This window comes from Amblyomma mixtum, chromosome 2, assembly GCF_055824585.1.
Source record: "Amblyomma mixtum isolate Tamu chromosome 2, ASM5582458v1, whole genome shotgun sequence".
NCBI lineage: Eukaryota > Metazoa > Arthropoda > Arachnida > Ixodida > Ixodidae > Amblyomma > Amblyomma mixtum.
The window spans coordinates 297,444,573-297,461,560 of record NC_143013.1 but is presented as its reverse complement, the minus strand read 5'-3'; the positions used below and the strand labels follow the sequence as shown (position 1 = coordinate 297,461,560).

The window sequence follows — 16,988 nt, the reverse complement described above, 5'->3', positions numbered from 1 at the left end:
AGCACATGAAAAGCAGTACAAGCATCAGCATTCTCTGTGGCAAGACTACAGAACTTTGTTAGCTCCAAGCCTATCGGGACTGTGTGAATTATTCAATTCAGCAGGATTTTCAAACTATTCAAGAATGAAGCAAAATGAAAAATGCAAGCAAAAAACATTGTTAAACAGCACATAGCACATTAGACTTACATCTACTGCACACAACAAAGCTGCAGTAGCCGTTCTACGATTAACTCCTTCTACAGCAGTAACTCGTTTAGACTCTTCAAGGTTGACGCATCACCACCAGTCATCAAAATTTCAGTCACGGTGGTTTCAACGCCGGCATAGCATGACTGTGCATCTCTGTAAATGCCACTCAGTGAAGGGCAAAGGTATTCGCCATTCATGAGTGCTTCCGAACTCCGACTTTCTTGGCACATGCAAATTCGGTAGCCAAGAATAGATACGTCAGGTTAGTTGCATGGTGCAGCTCTGGTAAGCATGTGTAGAAGGGTTCCTGATAGGAGCAGTTGAGAGTGAAGAGCTGCTGAACTGCAGAGGACAATTTTGGCCCAAGTGACCTCACCATGCTGTACAACAGTGCGTGAAGCATTGCAAAGTCCGATTAAGCATCACACTGCTTACTGCAACTTCGCACGTCAGTTACAAGCGGGGCAACACTGAATTACCAAGACGAACTCAGGCATTCCTGAGTTAGTGGCAAATCAGGAAATTTCTTCCCAGATTTCAAAGTCAACCGAGCAGGTGCAAGCTGATGGCGCATATTATCTGTCAGAATTCACATTAGAAATTACAGTGCTGCCGAAATTCTACGAATTATTCAAGATTTCAAATTAACAGATGACAAATTATCATGGTTTTATACCACTAAAGTGCAGCAACTTGGGTCAAAATTGATCTAATAAATGTTTGCGAAGAAACCTGTCACTCACCCTAAGATCCTCATTAAGATAAATCTTGGTGTAGAACAGCTGGTCATCTGCATCATCCTCCAAGTCAGAGCTAGTAACGATGCTGTATATCTGAGGGGCATAACCGATGAAACCTGCAGAAAAGACAAAGAAGATAAGAAAAGCAACACCTTAAAAATGACAGGAAGAAAGAATAACTTGAAATACCTGTTCATACCTTAGCACAGCAACAAATTATACTTCAGAGCACATCATCCCACGAACAATTATCGTAGCTCACAGCATGCATAAAATGAGGCTATGCATGCACCTTATTTGTGGATCAAAGAGCGCAGCCAGTAATACAAGACAAACGTGCAGTAAAACACCACCTAAAGTACATGAGCTTCCAAATGACACTAGACAGCAACAAAGCAAAATATATGCCACAGGGAAAAAAACAGTGCCCACACAACTAGCATCCCGATACAGTTCAAATTTTGCTCCATACTACACCAGATTTCGAACATCACATCCTTTTCCAATCAAGTTAACTCTACTGTATTGAATTCTGACCGGGAGATGAACCAAGCACTGGATTTTACAAGATGCATGTACCAAGACATGAAGGGCTGCATTTTCCACGTTGATGCCATTGTTAAACTTTTACTCACCAATGTTGCGAAACTGGAACATACCAAACTCAATTTCTTACTTCCCTTCAAGATACATATTTCTTCAAAATTTTTCTTTTTGCATATAATGATTGTGGAAAACATTGGAATTACTATATTTGTTATCGACTAATTTAAAGGCACTGAGTGATTTCTGGTAAAAGGACATACTTTGGGACTTGCCACAGCTAAGTGTTTGTTCGAGTGTTTCACAGGATAAAAAAAAATGTAAAAAATGTTCAAATCAACAAAAAAAAGTAATGACATAAAGTCGATGATTTCATGAAAGGAAAATAAATAACTGAAGCCGGTGTGTCTTTCGCCAGCAGTGAGTTTTATGAAAACGTTCCTTTTTTGGGACACTGGCATTTGGTAGCAGCAAAATTCAAAGACAGGTGATACTCGTACCTCAGAGTCTCCTGCATTACGTTTCTCATAGTGAATGATGAACGCAAACACTAGACAATCCACTAAGAAGAGACAAGCACAGGGACACACAACACCGTTCGCCATAAGAATATCGTGCATCAACTAGCCTCAACCAAAGTTTCATTGCATTATGCTGGCTGGCATAAACACTCTCCCATACAGTCTATAAAACGTATGGGCACAGATCTGAGCATGCTATCGGGCAGCGCATTCCTGGCCAGTGTCTCAAGTGGATGCTAGGTATGTTGGATCCATTGCGCGTCTCCCCACTCTCACCTCGCGACTAAGTGCGGCGTCTCTGAGAGGTGTTCCCAAGTGTTTGGGGCATCTCACGACCCCGCGTCCCACCTGATGACGGCAAAAATTGCATACACCCTTGAAGGGTGCATGCAAAGTTTGGTGACGAACCTCCCCCTCCCCCGCCTTCCGGACAAGAAAAGCAGTGCGAGACACATGCAGAGGGTGGTCATGTGATCACACAACAGAGCCACACGTGGATCTGGCTCACCGTGGGACGTGTGAATCATAATTATGCTCTAAAACCCATTGGTCAAAAAATGCTCTCTTGCCTCCCACGGCTTCTGAAGCTCTGAACGCAATTCAGCTCGCAAGGTGACAGATTTATTCAGGGATAGCAGGTTTTTTTTATAATTTTCCCTCTATAATTTGTGAAGCCATTACAGGCAGCTGTAACGTTGTCTTCAGATGGCAAGAAGAAATTCACACTGCAGAGAGCCTAAGAGTTGTTTCAGACGACATTAGCATTCTGCATATGGGAAACTCCAATGTTACAAAAATGAAACATGGAAGAAAGCATGCTTAGTCATTGTAAATGTGGCAAAATATTTTTTTTTTTCCATGATCATTTCAGAAAGCATATGTGAATTTTCGAACTAAATTTTCATCTTTGAAACAGTGCTTCATAGTGCGGCATTTAAAAGGTTAAGCACTCCGAGTAAACTCTCCTGAAAGCAGTCCACAATTTTCTATGCTAATCAACTTCCGAGAGCATTAAAGATATGGGCTCACAGAAAATAGCACAACTCTCCTGGTTTTCTTCTATCAGTGAAAATGCATAACATAAATAACAAAGCTACAAGGAGGTTTCTACCATCAAATAATAGAAAGGCCCTCTATGAAACTTACTGGTGTGCTAATGAACCCAAAAAAGCTCACACCAGTTTGTATTTTTCATTGCAACAGGTCATCTAAAATGGAACTGATTAACACAGAGATTTTATTTCATAGTTGCCGTCTACTTTCTCCTATTCCCATTCTAAATTAAATGAATGAAGCAATGAAGACGTGATTAAAATAACAAGCAAAAAAAAAGTTCCAGTTTTTGTCATCACAAATTTTTATAAATGAACAAAAAAGCAACCCCACTACATACATTCTTTATTCAGGTGGCAATGTGCAATTTTGCACAGAAAGGCCAACACACAAAAGAATGTATTTCAATGGATAGCAAGATACTCGTACTGCTGTAGCTAGTGCTATTCAAGAGAACAATCACTGTAAACCATTAACACCACAATTACAAATTGGCTCTCTGCATAAAATCTGCAAATACCATTTACATCTACATTTACAACACTGATCCACACTGCCTTCTGATTCGCCTTCCAGAACTCGATGATGAACACATCTATGCAGTAGCTATGTATATAAATACTTTAACCATAAATTTCATTCAGATGTGTTGCCCAAATCTTGTCTCTATAATTACACTAGTGTCCAAAAAATTAAGAGAAAAGCACCAGAAGAAGCTCAAAGCTAAGAATTTCTACAGCACTGCACCCAGGAAGGAAAAAAACATAGACTAAGATTTTAAAAAATATGCACAATGTGTATTACAGCAGCATCAGATAAAAAACCATGTGGTTTTCATGAGGATAACACATGAAAATTCTTTGCACTGTTAGATACAATTTCTTTTCTACCTGTCTAGCCCAGTACAACTCATGCGGTCTTTGACGAGTCATCATGCTATAAAGTCATGCCAGTGTACACAGACAACAGATGCAACATCAACTTTCCACAGAAAGATGCAGACTGAACAGGTGGCAATTCTACCTTCAATCCTGCAGACATTCACCAAGGTCGCTGTACAAAAACAAAAGCAGCTTTCAAGCTCTTGCAAGGAGTGCTTATCATCTGGGTCAGGTGAGAAACAGCATGCTTAACAAACAAGCACAACTACAACACATCAGACACATGTGTGCAACAATGGGAACACAACATCGAGCAAGACAGGCATGCTATCAGTTCAGCCCAGTACTCACCTGCGTAAGAGAAATCGGGACAAGCTAGGGAGTTAGGGCCATTCACAGCAGAGAACAGCACAAGATCAGAATAAGCAATGTGAGCCACAAAATGAAACTTTTGTCCACACACACACACATTTACACACACATTTCAAGAAAGGTGACCATATTCCGTACACAAATTACAGACCAACTTGCACACTCCTAGTAGTAGTAGTAGTAGTAAGGCACTCCTATTCCAGTAAGGTATTAAAGAAGTTGAAAAGCACTGAACTAGACACAGTCAACTTCCGATAACCGGGACTCAAAAGGGAGTGAAGATCTGTTTGGATTATGCAGCATACAAATCAACAGGCACATTTTAATGCACTTGATGCTGACAGGTCCCCAGTGTCAGTTCGAATAAACTGGCAGTTTGAATTAAGCAACTCTGAACTAATGAGAGTCTACAATACTTCAACATATTTATCATTCTTTCTCCCCACCTGTACCGTTTTCATTCAGTCTGCTTCAGATGATTTGGTACTACAAGCTGGTGAACTTGTATAAGGGTTACTGACAATAAAAAATTTGCACATACTGCATTCAGAGACATTATTTTCATGTATAGCTAAAGCATTAAATGTACACTGTTAACTGTTCAATACTTTTTAGAATGGCTGAAACAATAGGACTTCATTACCAACACACCATTATACATATATAACATTTACCTATAGGACAGATTATTGGGATATCAGGTTCTCATTCAACAATCAGAATCAACTGACGAGTACCATAGGGATATATACTACATTAGGCCTGTTACTCTTCACCTACTAAAAATATAACCGTCCTGTGCAATATCCTCTGAATACGTACTAAATGGTTACGATGCAACTGTCCTTCAATTCCGAAACGTGGAAAATGTCAACAGTAAACGTGATTATCGTCTTACTTTGCTAACATTCTTACTCTGGCAAACAAAAATTCGCTGAGAACTAACCCCAACAACACTAAACCCCTTTCATTTACTTATCATGAATGATAACCTCACTCCATTCCATCCATTTTCATTCACCTTGTTCTATTTCCAGCAAACAATTAATGCACATAATACACAGAGCAAAAGTGAGTTGGCATATGATAGCCTGAGATTCTTATGCGCCACCAAACCCAACACAACACAACACATAGAGTAAAACTGGACTGCAATCTCGAGCTTCATCACCGTACTCATCACAATAAGAAAACATACCTCGCAAAATTTATATTTTATTAAAGGCTGCACATTCTGTAATCAATCTACACTCATATCACCCTCTTATATCTCTTTCATTCCCAATCAACTGTGACATATTACTATCGCACAACAAGGCAAAAGCTGTCATGCATCACTACACAAAATTAAAAATTTAGCTTTTACAATGTTAACAATGCTAGAAAAAAGGAGCTCTCAAATGATAATTGCATGCTTGGGGATCCTACCTATAATGTTGGCATTTTCTGTTTCAGTTTAGCATATAACGAGATACACATGCCTCCAACTCCAGCGAAAGTTCCTGTCGCCACTAACATAAAAACATTTACACTGATCACAACATACAAACGGTACATTTCTCTTCATTATTCATTTGGAATATCCTGCTACTTAGCATAAACTGTCATATTTCTGTCTTTACTTAACCAGCAACTTGCTGCATTTATGAGCATTTTAGATTTTGTATTAATGAGTTCTATCTCACGTTAAATACAATTTTATATTTTATAATAAGCACTGTATGTGTTTGGTATGCATTTCACATGGTTTGCACTGTTGCTATGCCAAAGCTACATGTGCTTTTATTTCCCAATTTGTTTGTTTTCGCTGCGTATAGTGGCCCCAATTATGTTCCAGATTGAGGAGCTTACTTCCGAATAAATATCATCGCATAATTCTAGTAGACTACTACTTACACGTGCAGCAAACTGATACTGATCCTCAAACGTTGCTGCAAGTGATGTTGATACTAAAATGTGAAGAACAAAGAGAGAACCTCCTCAGTGATCATAAAAGTTGTGTCTGAGCAAAAATGTAACATTTCGAATCCATGAAAAGAAATGCCACTGTTTTACTGAGTGCGATGACACTGAAAAGACTTGAACTGAGAGTTAAATGTTACTCAATGCTTAGATCCAGTATTTTTTCTTCAACACCTTCTACTAAGGCCCTAAAATGACATCTATAACTTTCATATATTATGGCTCAGATATGCTCAAATGATTTTTGTCACTAATACCACAAGTGTACGAGGGGGTACCCAAAAGAAACTGGACTAAATTTTTTGGTAGGCAAAGCTTCTTTGGTACCGCGTTTTGCCACTAGGAGTGCATAGAACGAACATTCCAGAGTCAGTAAGCCGAGTGCCGTCGTTGAAGGAGGTCAGACTAGTTTAGGCAGAGTTTTAGAGTGACGACTGTTTTGTGTGAATGTCGTTTTGCAATGGCTGATTTTCGTGAACAGCGTGCGCTGGTGAAATTCTGATTTTTGCTCGGAAAAAGTTGAATGGAAACTCTTGAAATATTAAGAAAGACATACAAGGACGATGCTATGGGGACAACTCAAGTGTTCCTGAATCGAATCCTGAATCAAAGCAACAATCATGCCAATGGAAAACTTCAAATTCACCTCGCCTCAAGAAAGCTCGTCAGGTGAAACCAAACCTCAAAACAATGCTGATTTGTTTTTTCGACGTGAGAGGAGTCGTCCATTGAGAATTTGTTCCGCAGGGTCAGACAGTTAGCCAGGCTTTCTACTTGGATGTTTTGAAAAGATTGGGCAACAGTGTGCGGTGGAAGCGGCCAGATTTGTGGCGGTCGGGTGACTGGTTTTTCCATCATGGCAATGCCCCTGCTCACACAGCCCTGTCTCTACGACAATTTTGGACCAAAAATGGCATGACCCGTATTCCTCAACCCTCATACTCTTCCGACCTTGCCCCGTGCTACTGTCTTTGTTTCCTAGAATGAAAAAATAGGTGAAGGGAAAGCATTTCGCTGATGTTGCTGAGGTGAAGAAAAAAACTATGGAGGCGCTGTCAAGCATCACAAAAGATGAATTTAAACAATGTTTTGAAAAATGGAATGAAAGATTCGACAAGCGTATCATTGCAAGTGGGGAATACTTTGAAGGAGATTGAAGATCTGTGCCTAAAATGTGAACAAATAAGTTCAAACAAAAATAAGTCCGGTTTCTTTTGGGTACCCCCTCGTAACCAGCTTTTAAGGATTGAACTGAAGCCAGGAAACAGAATGTATAAAGCTAGCCCTCTGCTCCCCTCAGTAGAATAAGTTCCCAAAAAGATCGTCAGTCTCCTTGACATTGGCAATGAATTCCTTCAACTGCAGTAGGTAGAAACCAACTGTTTTTCTAATACAATGCATTATCTGTCATGATGCATAGCCTTAATGCACACATGTATGTTACAATGCATGCCAATACAATGAGTGTCAGGACTTTCAACACCGCACAGCTAAGGTACCCAAGTAATTTACACTACAAAGGTTTTCAACGAAATATATACTCCGGATCACACACCATTTTTAGGCTAATTTATTTTACCAAATTTTATGATGCAGCCACACTTGTAGCTTACACGATAAACAACATAGGTAGCACAAAGAAGCCTGTTTACACAACAAAATAGCCGCTAATCACATTATATAGTGTGCTCTAAGCCTCTAGGAGCAGTTTAGAATGTGCTCACATTACCTTGACATTGTACACAGTTTAAAGAGCTAGCAACGACTGGCTGAAACAAATGCAGTAAAAGTCTCACCTCCAGAGTTTAGGAAGCGCTCCCCATTGGCCTTTGGATAAGACTCCTGCAAGAAAAACCAACCACAATTACATAACATGCAGCACCAAGGTAACACATGCAGTAATTATTAAGTTCTTGGTTAGAAAATATTATCTCAATTTCCTATGGTTTTCTAAACCAAATGTTTAAAAACCCTATACAACACAGTACGTCAAATACTCAGTTTTGTACAGTTACCATCATTTGCTGTTTTTTTTATGCAAATGCATAATTACATCACTGTTATAACTGTGACCATGTCTGAAAAGCCCCAAGGGAGTAAGTGGACGTTCTACTCAAACTTTGAGATGTGACTATGACACGCACGTACAGTCTCGGCCATAATATTACAGAGCATGCCTCGCTGATCAAACTCTTCTCACGGGTCATCTAGTGAAAATTAGAAAGTATTTTGTACATATAGTATTACCACATGCCGCTGGTGCAATCATGTATGGACCCACGAAACAATCACATGTTCTCTACGGAATGTGCGAGGAAATTTCAAACATCAAAGCTTGTTCCGTAGTACTTTGGCCGCACCTGTAACTGCCACTACACAATGCTAGCAAGAAATTACAGCAAAATCATGCAGCTCCACCATACACAGATCAATCTCTTTATGAAAAAAAACAATAGAGAGAGATCATATCCATTAGTCTGATGTTGCAGCATTAGTCAACCTCGTTTCAGTAACCCGCCGCGGTGGCTCAGTGGTTACGGTGCTCAGCTGCTGGCCCGAAAGACGCGGGTTCGATCCCGGCCGCGGCGGCCGAATTTCGATGGAGGCGAAATTCTAGAGGCCCATGTACTGTGCGATGTCAGTGGACATTAAAAAACCCCAGGTGGTCGAAATTTCCGGAGCCCTTCACTACGACATCTCTCATAGCCTCAGTTGCTTTGTGACGTTAAACCCCAATAAACCAAACCAAACGTTTCAGTAACCAAGTTATTTTATTCCCATTGTTTTCCTCTTTAACCATGAACTTCCAAGATTACCATAGGCAAAATCAGGCCCCCTAACGAAAGTTCTGAGGGGCAAGGTTAAAAGAATAATGCAACCGCTAATTCGTCGACAAAATCCGAAGCAGCCACACGTTAACCTCACACAGAGATTTGGTATTTAGTCCAGCTGGACTGATCCTTCAAGTCATGTAACGAATATGAGGTGATGATGTGAGCATAAACCCTGCAATCATGATTAAAGTTCCATGAGAAAAGAGCTAAATGCTAAAAGAGTTCAATTTAACCAGCGGCCTTATTCAGAAGCTGCTCAATGGTCAAGAGACAGCTGACACGATTACATAAAAACAGAAAATACAGATGCCAGACTGCAACAACTATTGCTCCGCAATGTGAAATGCCATCAGATACTATTGCACATCACAGTGGCCATACACCAAAGAGAAAAAGGCCACGATGGTTACCTCGTCCCACTGATGAGTCTGAAAAAGCGAAGTCTTTATGTGATTAAATGATTAACTTAGGCCAGAGGTTCTCAACCTTTGCAGCCTCTGTGCTGTGCTGTGAAACCTTGCCTGGCTTGGCACCCATCCCTTCCTGCCTAAAATGCATGCTAGAAAGAGCATGCAAATGCAAAGTCTTCCAAAAAATGCTAAAATTCGAATTATAATTACTGACTGTGTAGTAGAACAGTCTGTTATAAGTAGTTACAGTATGATTACTCCCAGAATAAAGTGGGCAAATGAAAGAAGGAGTTTCAGGCTTTCATAGATTTAGCTGTTCAGGGAACGCAGAAAAAGTATTTCAAGGAACCGAAGGGTCGTGCAGAACCCAATTTGACACCACCAACTGAGGTGCATTTTCCAACAGCTTAAATAACATGCACTGTACGTTTGCTCGAACCCTCTTCACATGCCAGATCCCTCCACATGGCTGCTTGCATACATATACAAGAAATAAGTTCTCCTGCATTTATGCTTGTCACATTTACACAACAGCAAGGTGATATTTCCCTAGTAGAAAATCCATTTTCCAAGGCCTCAAAGAAGCAAGGCATTCGACACCCCCAGGTACATCATTTACTCAACATGTCAGCAACATGGAAGTTCCCCACGCACAATACCATCATCCTATTTTACAGAGAGTTAAGGTGATGCGATATGTGACAGCTTCATGCTGCATTTATTTAAACTTATCAGTTCTCAGTCAAAACAAAGAGCAGGAGCTACAAGAGACAATGAATTGACGCATTACTTCATTCATTCCAAACACAGCTGTGCAATAGAAACCATAAGGAAAGCAAAGATGAACACAGCAAGGATTACTGCAACTTAAGGTTAATGCATCCAAAAATTTCATGCACATTGTCTGTCAACAGCCATCGATTAACAAGACACAATGCATATCTAAGTGCACTTGAACAGCATTTAGAGAGCGTTGTATACACACCGCAAGGCTCTTGTCTGGCCAGCAGAAACCTTCAGCTGAAAACACAACTTTGGAGTTGAATTTGTAGAACTTGCGAAGTATTTCGTCTTCCCCAGCTGTGAAGATTACATCATAGCTGAAAGAAAAAGAAGGCTTTTTGCAGTGCATGAAAGGGAGACGTATGAAACATACTAGCACACAACATAGCACAGCTCCTCACCGCACTTTGCATTGCAAAATAAGTGCTGCACTGTTAACAAAGACAAAGTTGAAAACACAGCAGCAGAGAAAGAAACATCATGCAGAAGGCTAAGCCCAACTTCAATTTTGTCGGCAGCTATAGAACCAGAAACATATAGAATGAGAAGGTAGCAAGAGAGAGCCTTTTTGAAATGAGCCTGTCGTACTTTGCTTTACACAAAAGCAAAACAGCAAAGGAAGAATTCCCACAACACTTGTTGATTGTGCTTAGTCGGCCATTTGCTGCTGTAGTCACTGAAAGCAAATTACGTAATGAAAAAAAGAGTAGACAGCAAGAATTAAGAGAGACATCCATTCAAGATTGCCATGATGGTGAAATTCGCAAGAGGACTGAATGAAGGAAATGACTGCGGTGTAAGAAAAAGAGTCATAAAACAAAACATGACTACATGAAAAGCAAAATGCACCAGAAGAGCTGGTTTCAGCAATGATGATAACTGCGACATCGTCATCCTTTCAGTTCAAAGTACTTACTGTCTTTGCCAAAAGTAACCAGGCAAAGTGGTGTCATAATGTGAGATTAAGGCTTCTACTTATCTTCCACAGGTTTAGAGCTTAACGGCTGCCATAAGTGCTTCGCTATACAGCTAAGGAACAAACCCTCTTGCTTGGTTACTATTGTCAAAGATGTTATTGGTCCATTGACTACACTAGGCTATCGAAAGTGGTTAATGAGAAAAAAGCAGAATGGGCACCCAGAATACATGACAATTAAACAGTAGAGTTCAAAGAATATTTGTTCTTACTAGCATTACAGTACAAGCATTGTGAATTCAAGTGCCATGGAAACTACAAAAGAATGCGAGCAAGAGCTGACGTCAGAGCAGGGTGCACGCCACCCTAAAGTTGAAGGCAAAGCAAACAAAGCTTGTAATGTGAGCAAGCCGCTCGCTTGGCATCACAAGAATATAGATGACTATGTGTGGCAAGCATGCACAGCCTGCAAGTGCTGGCTGAAAAAAACATCTTCAATGAAGAACCACGTGTAACGAGAAAAAAGCGGGGAAAAAAAACACACAAGAATAATGACGAAAGAAGGAACAATAAAGAATCAGGAGGCCCGCTTCGGTCAGCACATACAGTGCTTTCCATTTAGGTGCAAGGATTGGAACTAGTGGCCATCTGGGCTAGTTTTATGGAAATAAGCTTCAATATCATTTCTACTTGAGAGGTCGTGTTCTCCATGAGACCTGCAGCCGGCATGCAGGGTTCAAAAAATAATAAACCGCTCCCACATTTGTGGCAAAGAGAATAGATGAGTTTCTGCAGATAATGAGGGTTTGTACTGAAATGCACTCTTAAAGCTACAGATGCAAATCAGAAAAATGTGCAAGCCATCCTGAGCTGGCCCTACAGATCTTTTCTTACTCATCTATCGATAGACAGAAATACAGCTACCTCGGCAGTCAACATGTATGCTCAATAGAATACCTCTTAAAGGAGTATAGATACCAAATTTTTGCTTGTTTGTGTCTTAGTAATTATGCATTAAACTTTAGTATACATGGAATACCCCTTTTAACCGCTAAATAACTTATAATTCAATTCCTTCTCTGAAGATGTTTTAGTTTGGATTTCAGCTACCAAATGATGGCCATGACATTAAGGGTGGGTATATGTCACGCGAGGCACAAAAAAAATATAATCACTGATACACTGTTTTAATTCACTACAACACTTAAGCCAATCTCCGTCAGGAGTGGAATTGTTACCCTGTGTATTCCTATTAAAGTTTAGCAAGCTATAAATGAAAAGAACGGAAGGCAGTAGTAGAATACTGTAGCTTGTACCTATTAGGGATGGCAAATAAACCTAATGAATTTTCGCATGTCAAAGTAACACTAGGAATATCAGTAGCAAAGAGATTTGTAATAACATAGGCCATCTACAGTTCTCAGTACTATACATGTTTTCACACAACTTCATCAAAATGCAGCCACAATAGTCGCTAGGAATCTAATATGTGAACACATGCCTAGCATCACACTTCCACTGATGCTTTATCCCCACCTCCTGTGGAATAAGAGAAAGATGGAAAAAAACTTAGTTCCAAGCAAAAAGCAGGAGCACAAGTAGACTTCCTGTCCTCCATTTTTCATTAGATTGACTCCTTTAGTACTAATTTTTATGTCCTTCATGAAAAGTGCAAGCATCTGCCTAGCAAAATATCCCATTACTGTCAAATGAGCACATTCCATACAGCCATAAAGAATCCCCAACCACAGCATTTGGACGTACAACATCATAGCGTGTAGAGCGTAAGTGGAGATATTACCTGTCAACAAACATGATGAGTGTGGTAGCATCATCCTTGTAGTCTTCCAGTGCCTTTCTAAGAAGCCTAACTTTGTAGCCTCCTCCCATTCCATGGGCCATGTCACCCCCTCGCCATTCGTCATGCATTCCAAGAATCTGAAAACAGCACAGAAAATAGTTCAATGCGATCGAAAAAGTACTATGCTGCCTTTTAGCTGATAACAGTCTATGAGGGGCTCGTTATAAATGTTATAAATATGAGAGAAGCCAACAGCCACAGAAACCAAGGGGCACAGGGGATTTTTAATTAATTTATTTATTTTGTGATGTTGATCGATTTATAATATTACTGAATATGTTATCGCTTAAAGCTAATTGATTAGAAAAGCAGAAGAAAAAACAACCACATGCCGCCGGTGGGATCCGAACCCACGACCTCCGAATTACGCGTCTGGTGCTCTACCACTGAGCTACGGCGACGGCTGTCAAACCTTCTGCTTTCGGGGGTATTTATGTTTACAAATAACCTAACCTTGGGAGTGTTCACCAGCGCCACCCACGTTCTTAAGCGGCGGACGTAGCACGTCCTGAGTTACCGCTGATGTGACGTAGAACGTCATCGAACGGCGAGGGTGGAAGCTGTGGTTGTTTTTTCTTCTGCTTTTCTAATCAATTAGCTTTAAGCGATAACATATTCAGTAATATTATAAATTGATCAACACCACAAAATAAATAAATGAATTAAAAATCCCCTGTGCCCCTTGGCTTCTGTGGCTGTTGGCTTCTCTCATATATATATATATATATATATAGGTTGCGAAAGCGTGAAGTACTAGACTGCTTATAAGAATATATAGCGAAGTATACGCTTCGTTAAAGGAAACATATTTATTAAACTCGACGTTTCGATCGGAAGACCGATCTTCTTCAGGAGTGATTTTACATTGTGAATGCATCCCCTTTTATAGGGGCGGGCACAGAACAGGTAAGTGGGAAACACTATTCCCACTTACCTGTTCTGTGCCCGCCCCTATAAAAGGGTATGCATTCACAATGTAAAATCACTCCTGAAGAAGATCGGTCTTCCGATCGAAACGTCGAGTTTAATAAATATGTTTCCTTTAACGAAGCGTATACTTCGCTATATATATATATATATAGAGAGAGAGAGAGAGAGACTTCAGACCAGTAAAATGAGTGCCTGCATTACACCTAAACAAAATTAACATCAAAATATAAAAAGAATAAAAATTCCTCCGCATGCTTGCTAGATTGCCAAGTTTATCCCTTTCAGGTGCCATTTTTGTTTGATCCAAAAAATTAATTTTCCACCTACATTAAGGTCCCAAGAAAGGGGTTTTAGTTTTAGCGAAAGACCAGTGGGTAAGTTTTTACAAGGATGTGCAAAATTCTGTACAAAGCGTCAGGTTGGTAAGATATGGTGACATTGAAATGTTCAGATTTGGTAAGTAAGCAGCCGAAGGATCAGGGAATCACTATTGTTTTTGAAGATGCACATTATGCCTGACACTGAGAAAAAACAACCTGTAACCCACTGGACGCAAAATCTGTCAGCACAAAAATATTTTACTATCCAGCTCACTGTTTTGTGAAGTATTAATTACTGTGTTCGCTGCCTGGCCACCCCCAAAAAAAACTTTTTTTTGCAACAAGAAGGATACTCAATTCGACTAAAACAATAAAATCACTGCTAGGTGCAGCATACTCTCGGAAAAAGCTGGGTACACATTTGTGTCCAAAGCGCCTGAAAGGGTTACGTCAAGCACTTTGAAAGCACACTCAATAGGGTTTAGCTACTTATACTGTTTATATTTTGATCACATACATATTAATGAAAAACTGATGAAAGCATTGCATTAAAGAGTACAAGTGAACTTAAAAACTAAACTAAAACTCCAAAAGTAGCATATATATATGTGACTGTTATCACGTAATAACACAGATACGCTCACTTCTTGCTCTTTTTTTTGTTAACTTGGTGAAACAAAATTGCGAAAGAGTTAAACATTAAATGCCAGGCGTGTAAAAGAAGCATAATGCAAACCTTTTTTGGACAAGACTCCCATCTGTACAGTAACCATCTTTGTATTTGTAAAAAAATATGTGCAATGGCTGCTTCTTCTACAATGCATGCGCTTACACTTCACGAACATTTACATATTTATTTACAAGTACATTAATTCTCTAACACCTTAATTGCTTCTACTGTAAAATGTACAATTACACTTAATCATATCATCAAGAGATATAAACATGTGCCTCAAAGGAGTGCTAGAGGAAAGACAAATTGCAGGAGGAAAATGTTCACCTTTGGTTGCAGGCCATAGATTTTGGCGGACCGAGCAAAACGCTTAAATCCATCTGTTTCATCACTAGCAACAGTAAATATGACTAGGCGGTGGGTACCTGAAACAGAAACCAATTCACAATTTTTGTACCGCAGACAATGCACGAGCGTTTCTTTTTCTTTTTATTATTTTTCTGTGTTACCGAACTTAAACTGCCTCACCAGGTTTGACAGGCTCGGAATCGTTCCCGACGTAAACTGACTTCACATGTTCAGCGGCATCCACGGGACGCTGGCAAGCTACGGTTTGGCCGCTACCATCTGCCGCAACCTCGCAAAAACCTGGGATAAACAAACGAAAAGAATATTCTTTTTTTAGCAGTTATTTCATCCAGATGCACCTTACAAGCAAGAGAATTGTTGACATCAAAAGAAATTTAAGTTGTTTCGAGGCAGCACATATTCTGCCTGCATTCGAGCTTGTGAGGCTGATTCATCGCTTCTTCGGTTTATCTTTCTTTGTCGGCTACTTCTAAGTGGAAATGATAAAAAGGGGCATTGTTGTCAGCTCCATAGGTAATCTACAGCGGCAAACTATGCGTCAACAACCTACGGATCCGGCTCGCCAGGCTGCCCATCCGCACAAACACCGCATGAATCCGGCGACACGGAACTACCCGCGGTCGGGAGCTTTTGAGAGAAAAATGTAGACTGCTAAGTGTAAAACAAAAATTCCACAACGCACGCATTAAACGGGCAACACAGATCACTATTTCGATCTATTTCAGAAGTACGAACAAACGGGACAATATCGTGATCAAATCGGAACTTTAAGGATTTGATGGGCACAGGGAGACTCTCCACCAATGATCCGTATGCACAATTCTCTGTGCGAATCGCCTCTACAAATGTGTCATCAGACGAAAGAGATTCACCGTAGAACCATTTTGTATGCGCAACAGCTCCACCGGTGACCAAAATTCGCGAGTGCTAAAAATTCTAGCGACGAATAAACAATCGCCTCCGCACGTACTACCGTCCGTCGGACCCCGCGCGGAGCGTCCCACCGCAGAGTGAAGAGCTGCTTTAGGAAGAGTGCACGACCTCAGTAAGCAGAGTTGTGATCGAAGAACGTTCCGGACTCATTGCCAATCTATTCACGTACCTGTTTTGCCTTGAGGATCTTCGTTGGCTACCGCGTGACAAGAGAAAGTTACTAAGAAAGCGACGAGCACCAGCCGTAGCGCGGCCATTTTGAAACGAATGGGCAAGGCAGCGACCCTTCCCTGTGCGGCGCAGACGCAGCGCTTCTCCCTTTCTCTCGCGCTCTCTCCATCCTCTCTGCCCCAGACTCCGGAGCCGCCACTCCCTCCTTCGCCCCTTCTCTTGCTGCTCATTCAACTTTCGTTGCTGCGGTTTCTCTTTTAATATTTTTATCACTTTCTCGCCGCCTTCTGCGGCTTCGATTCACTCTCTCCGCTCTCTCCCTTGGCTCACATACTTCCTAGACGGCCTCGCTGTCTTGTTCCCCGAGGCGTACGTGTCGCAAGGGTGCGGCGCGGCCCGCTCAGATCAGCGCTCAAGTCGGCATTGTATCGCGACGCATATGTTTGCGATTACAGCAAATCCTCGTTCTGACACGAAGCATTCCCTACTTCCACGGCTCAGCTTCTGAGCACCAGAGCAATCGA

At 40.7% G+C, this 16,988-nt stretch overlaps 1 protein-coding gene across 2 annotated transcripts in view; it reads right to left on the bottom strand.

Annotated features, from left to right (window-relative positions):
- Plod (procollagen lysyl hydroxylase) overlaps window positions 1-16,779 on the bottom strand; it is a 125,382-nt gene extending 108,603 nt beyond the window's left edge. Inside the window, exons 1-8 of one of the 2 annotated variants that reach the window (XM_089574569.1) lie at window positions 16,463-16,779; window positions 15,520-15,639; window positions 15,319-15,416; window positions 13,009-13,145; window positions 10,494-10,608; window positions 8,061-8,106; window positions 4,282-4,305; window positions 936-1,048 (exon numbers count right to left, since the gene is read on the bottom strand). In XM_089574569.1, coding sequence (XP_089430695.1) covers window positions 936-1,048; window positions 4,282-4,305; window positions 8,061-8,106; window positions 10,494-10,608; window positions 13,009-13,145; window positions 15,319-15,416; window positions 15,520-15,639; window positions 16,463-16,694 — 885 coding nt within the window. In that variant the 5' untranslated portion in view covers window positions 16,695-16,779. The remainder of the gene's footprint in view (window positions 1-935; window positions 1,049-4,281; window positions 4,306-8,060; window positions 8,107-10,493; window positions 10,609-13,008; window positions 13,146-15,318; window positions 15,417-15,519; window positions 15,640-16,462) is intronic. The other variant, XM_089574570.1, reaches the window with a different exon arrangement.
- Window positions 16,780-16,988: the final 209 nt, after the last annotated feature.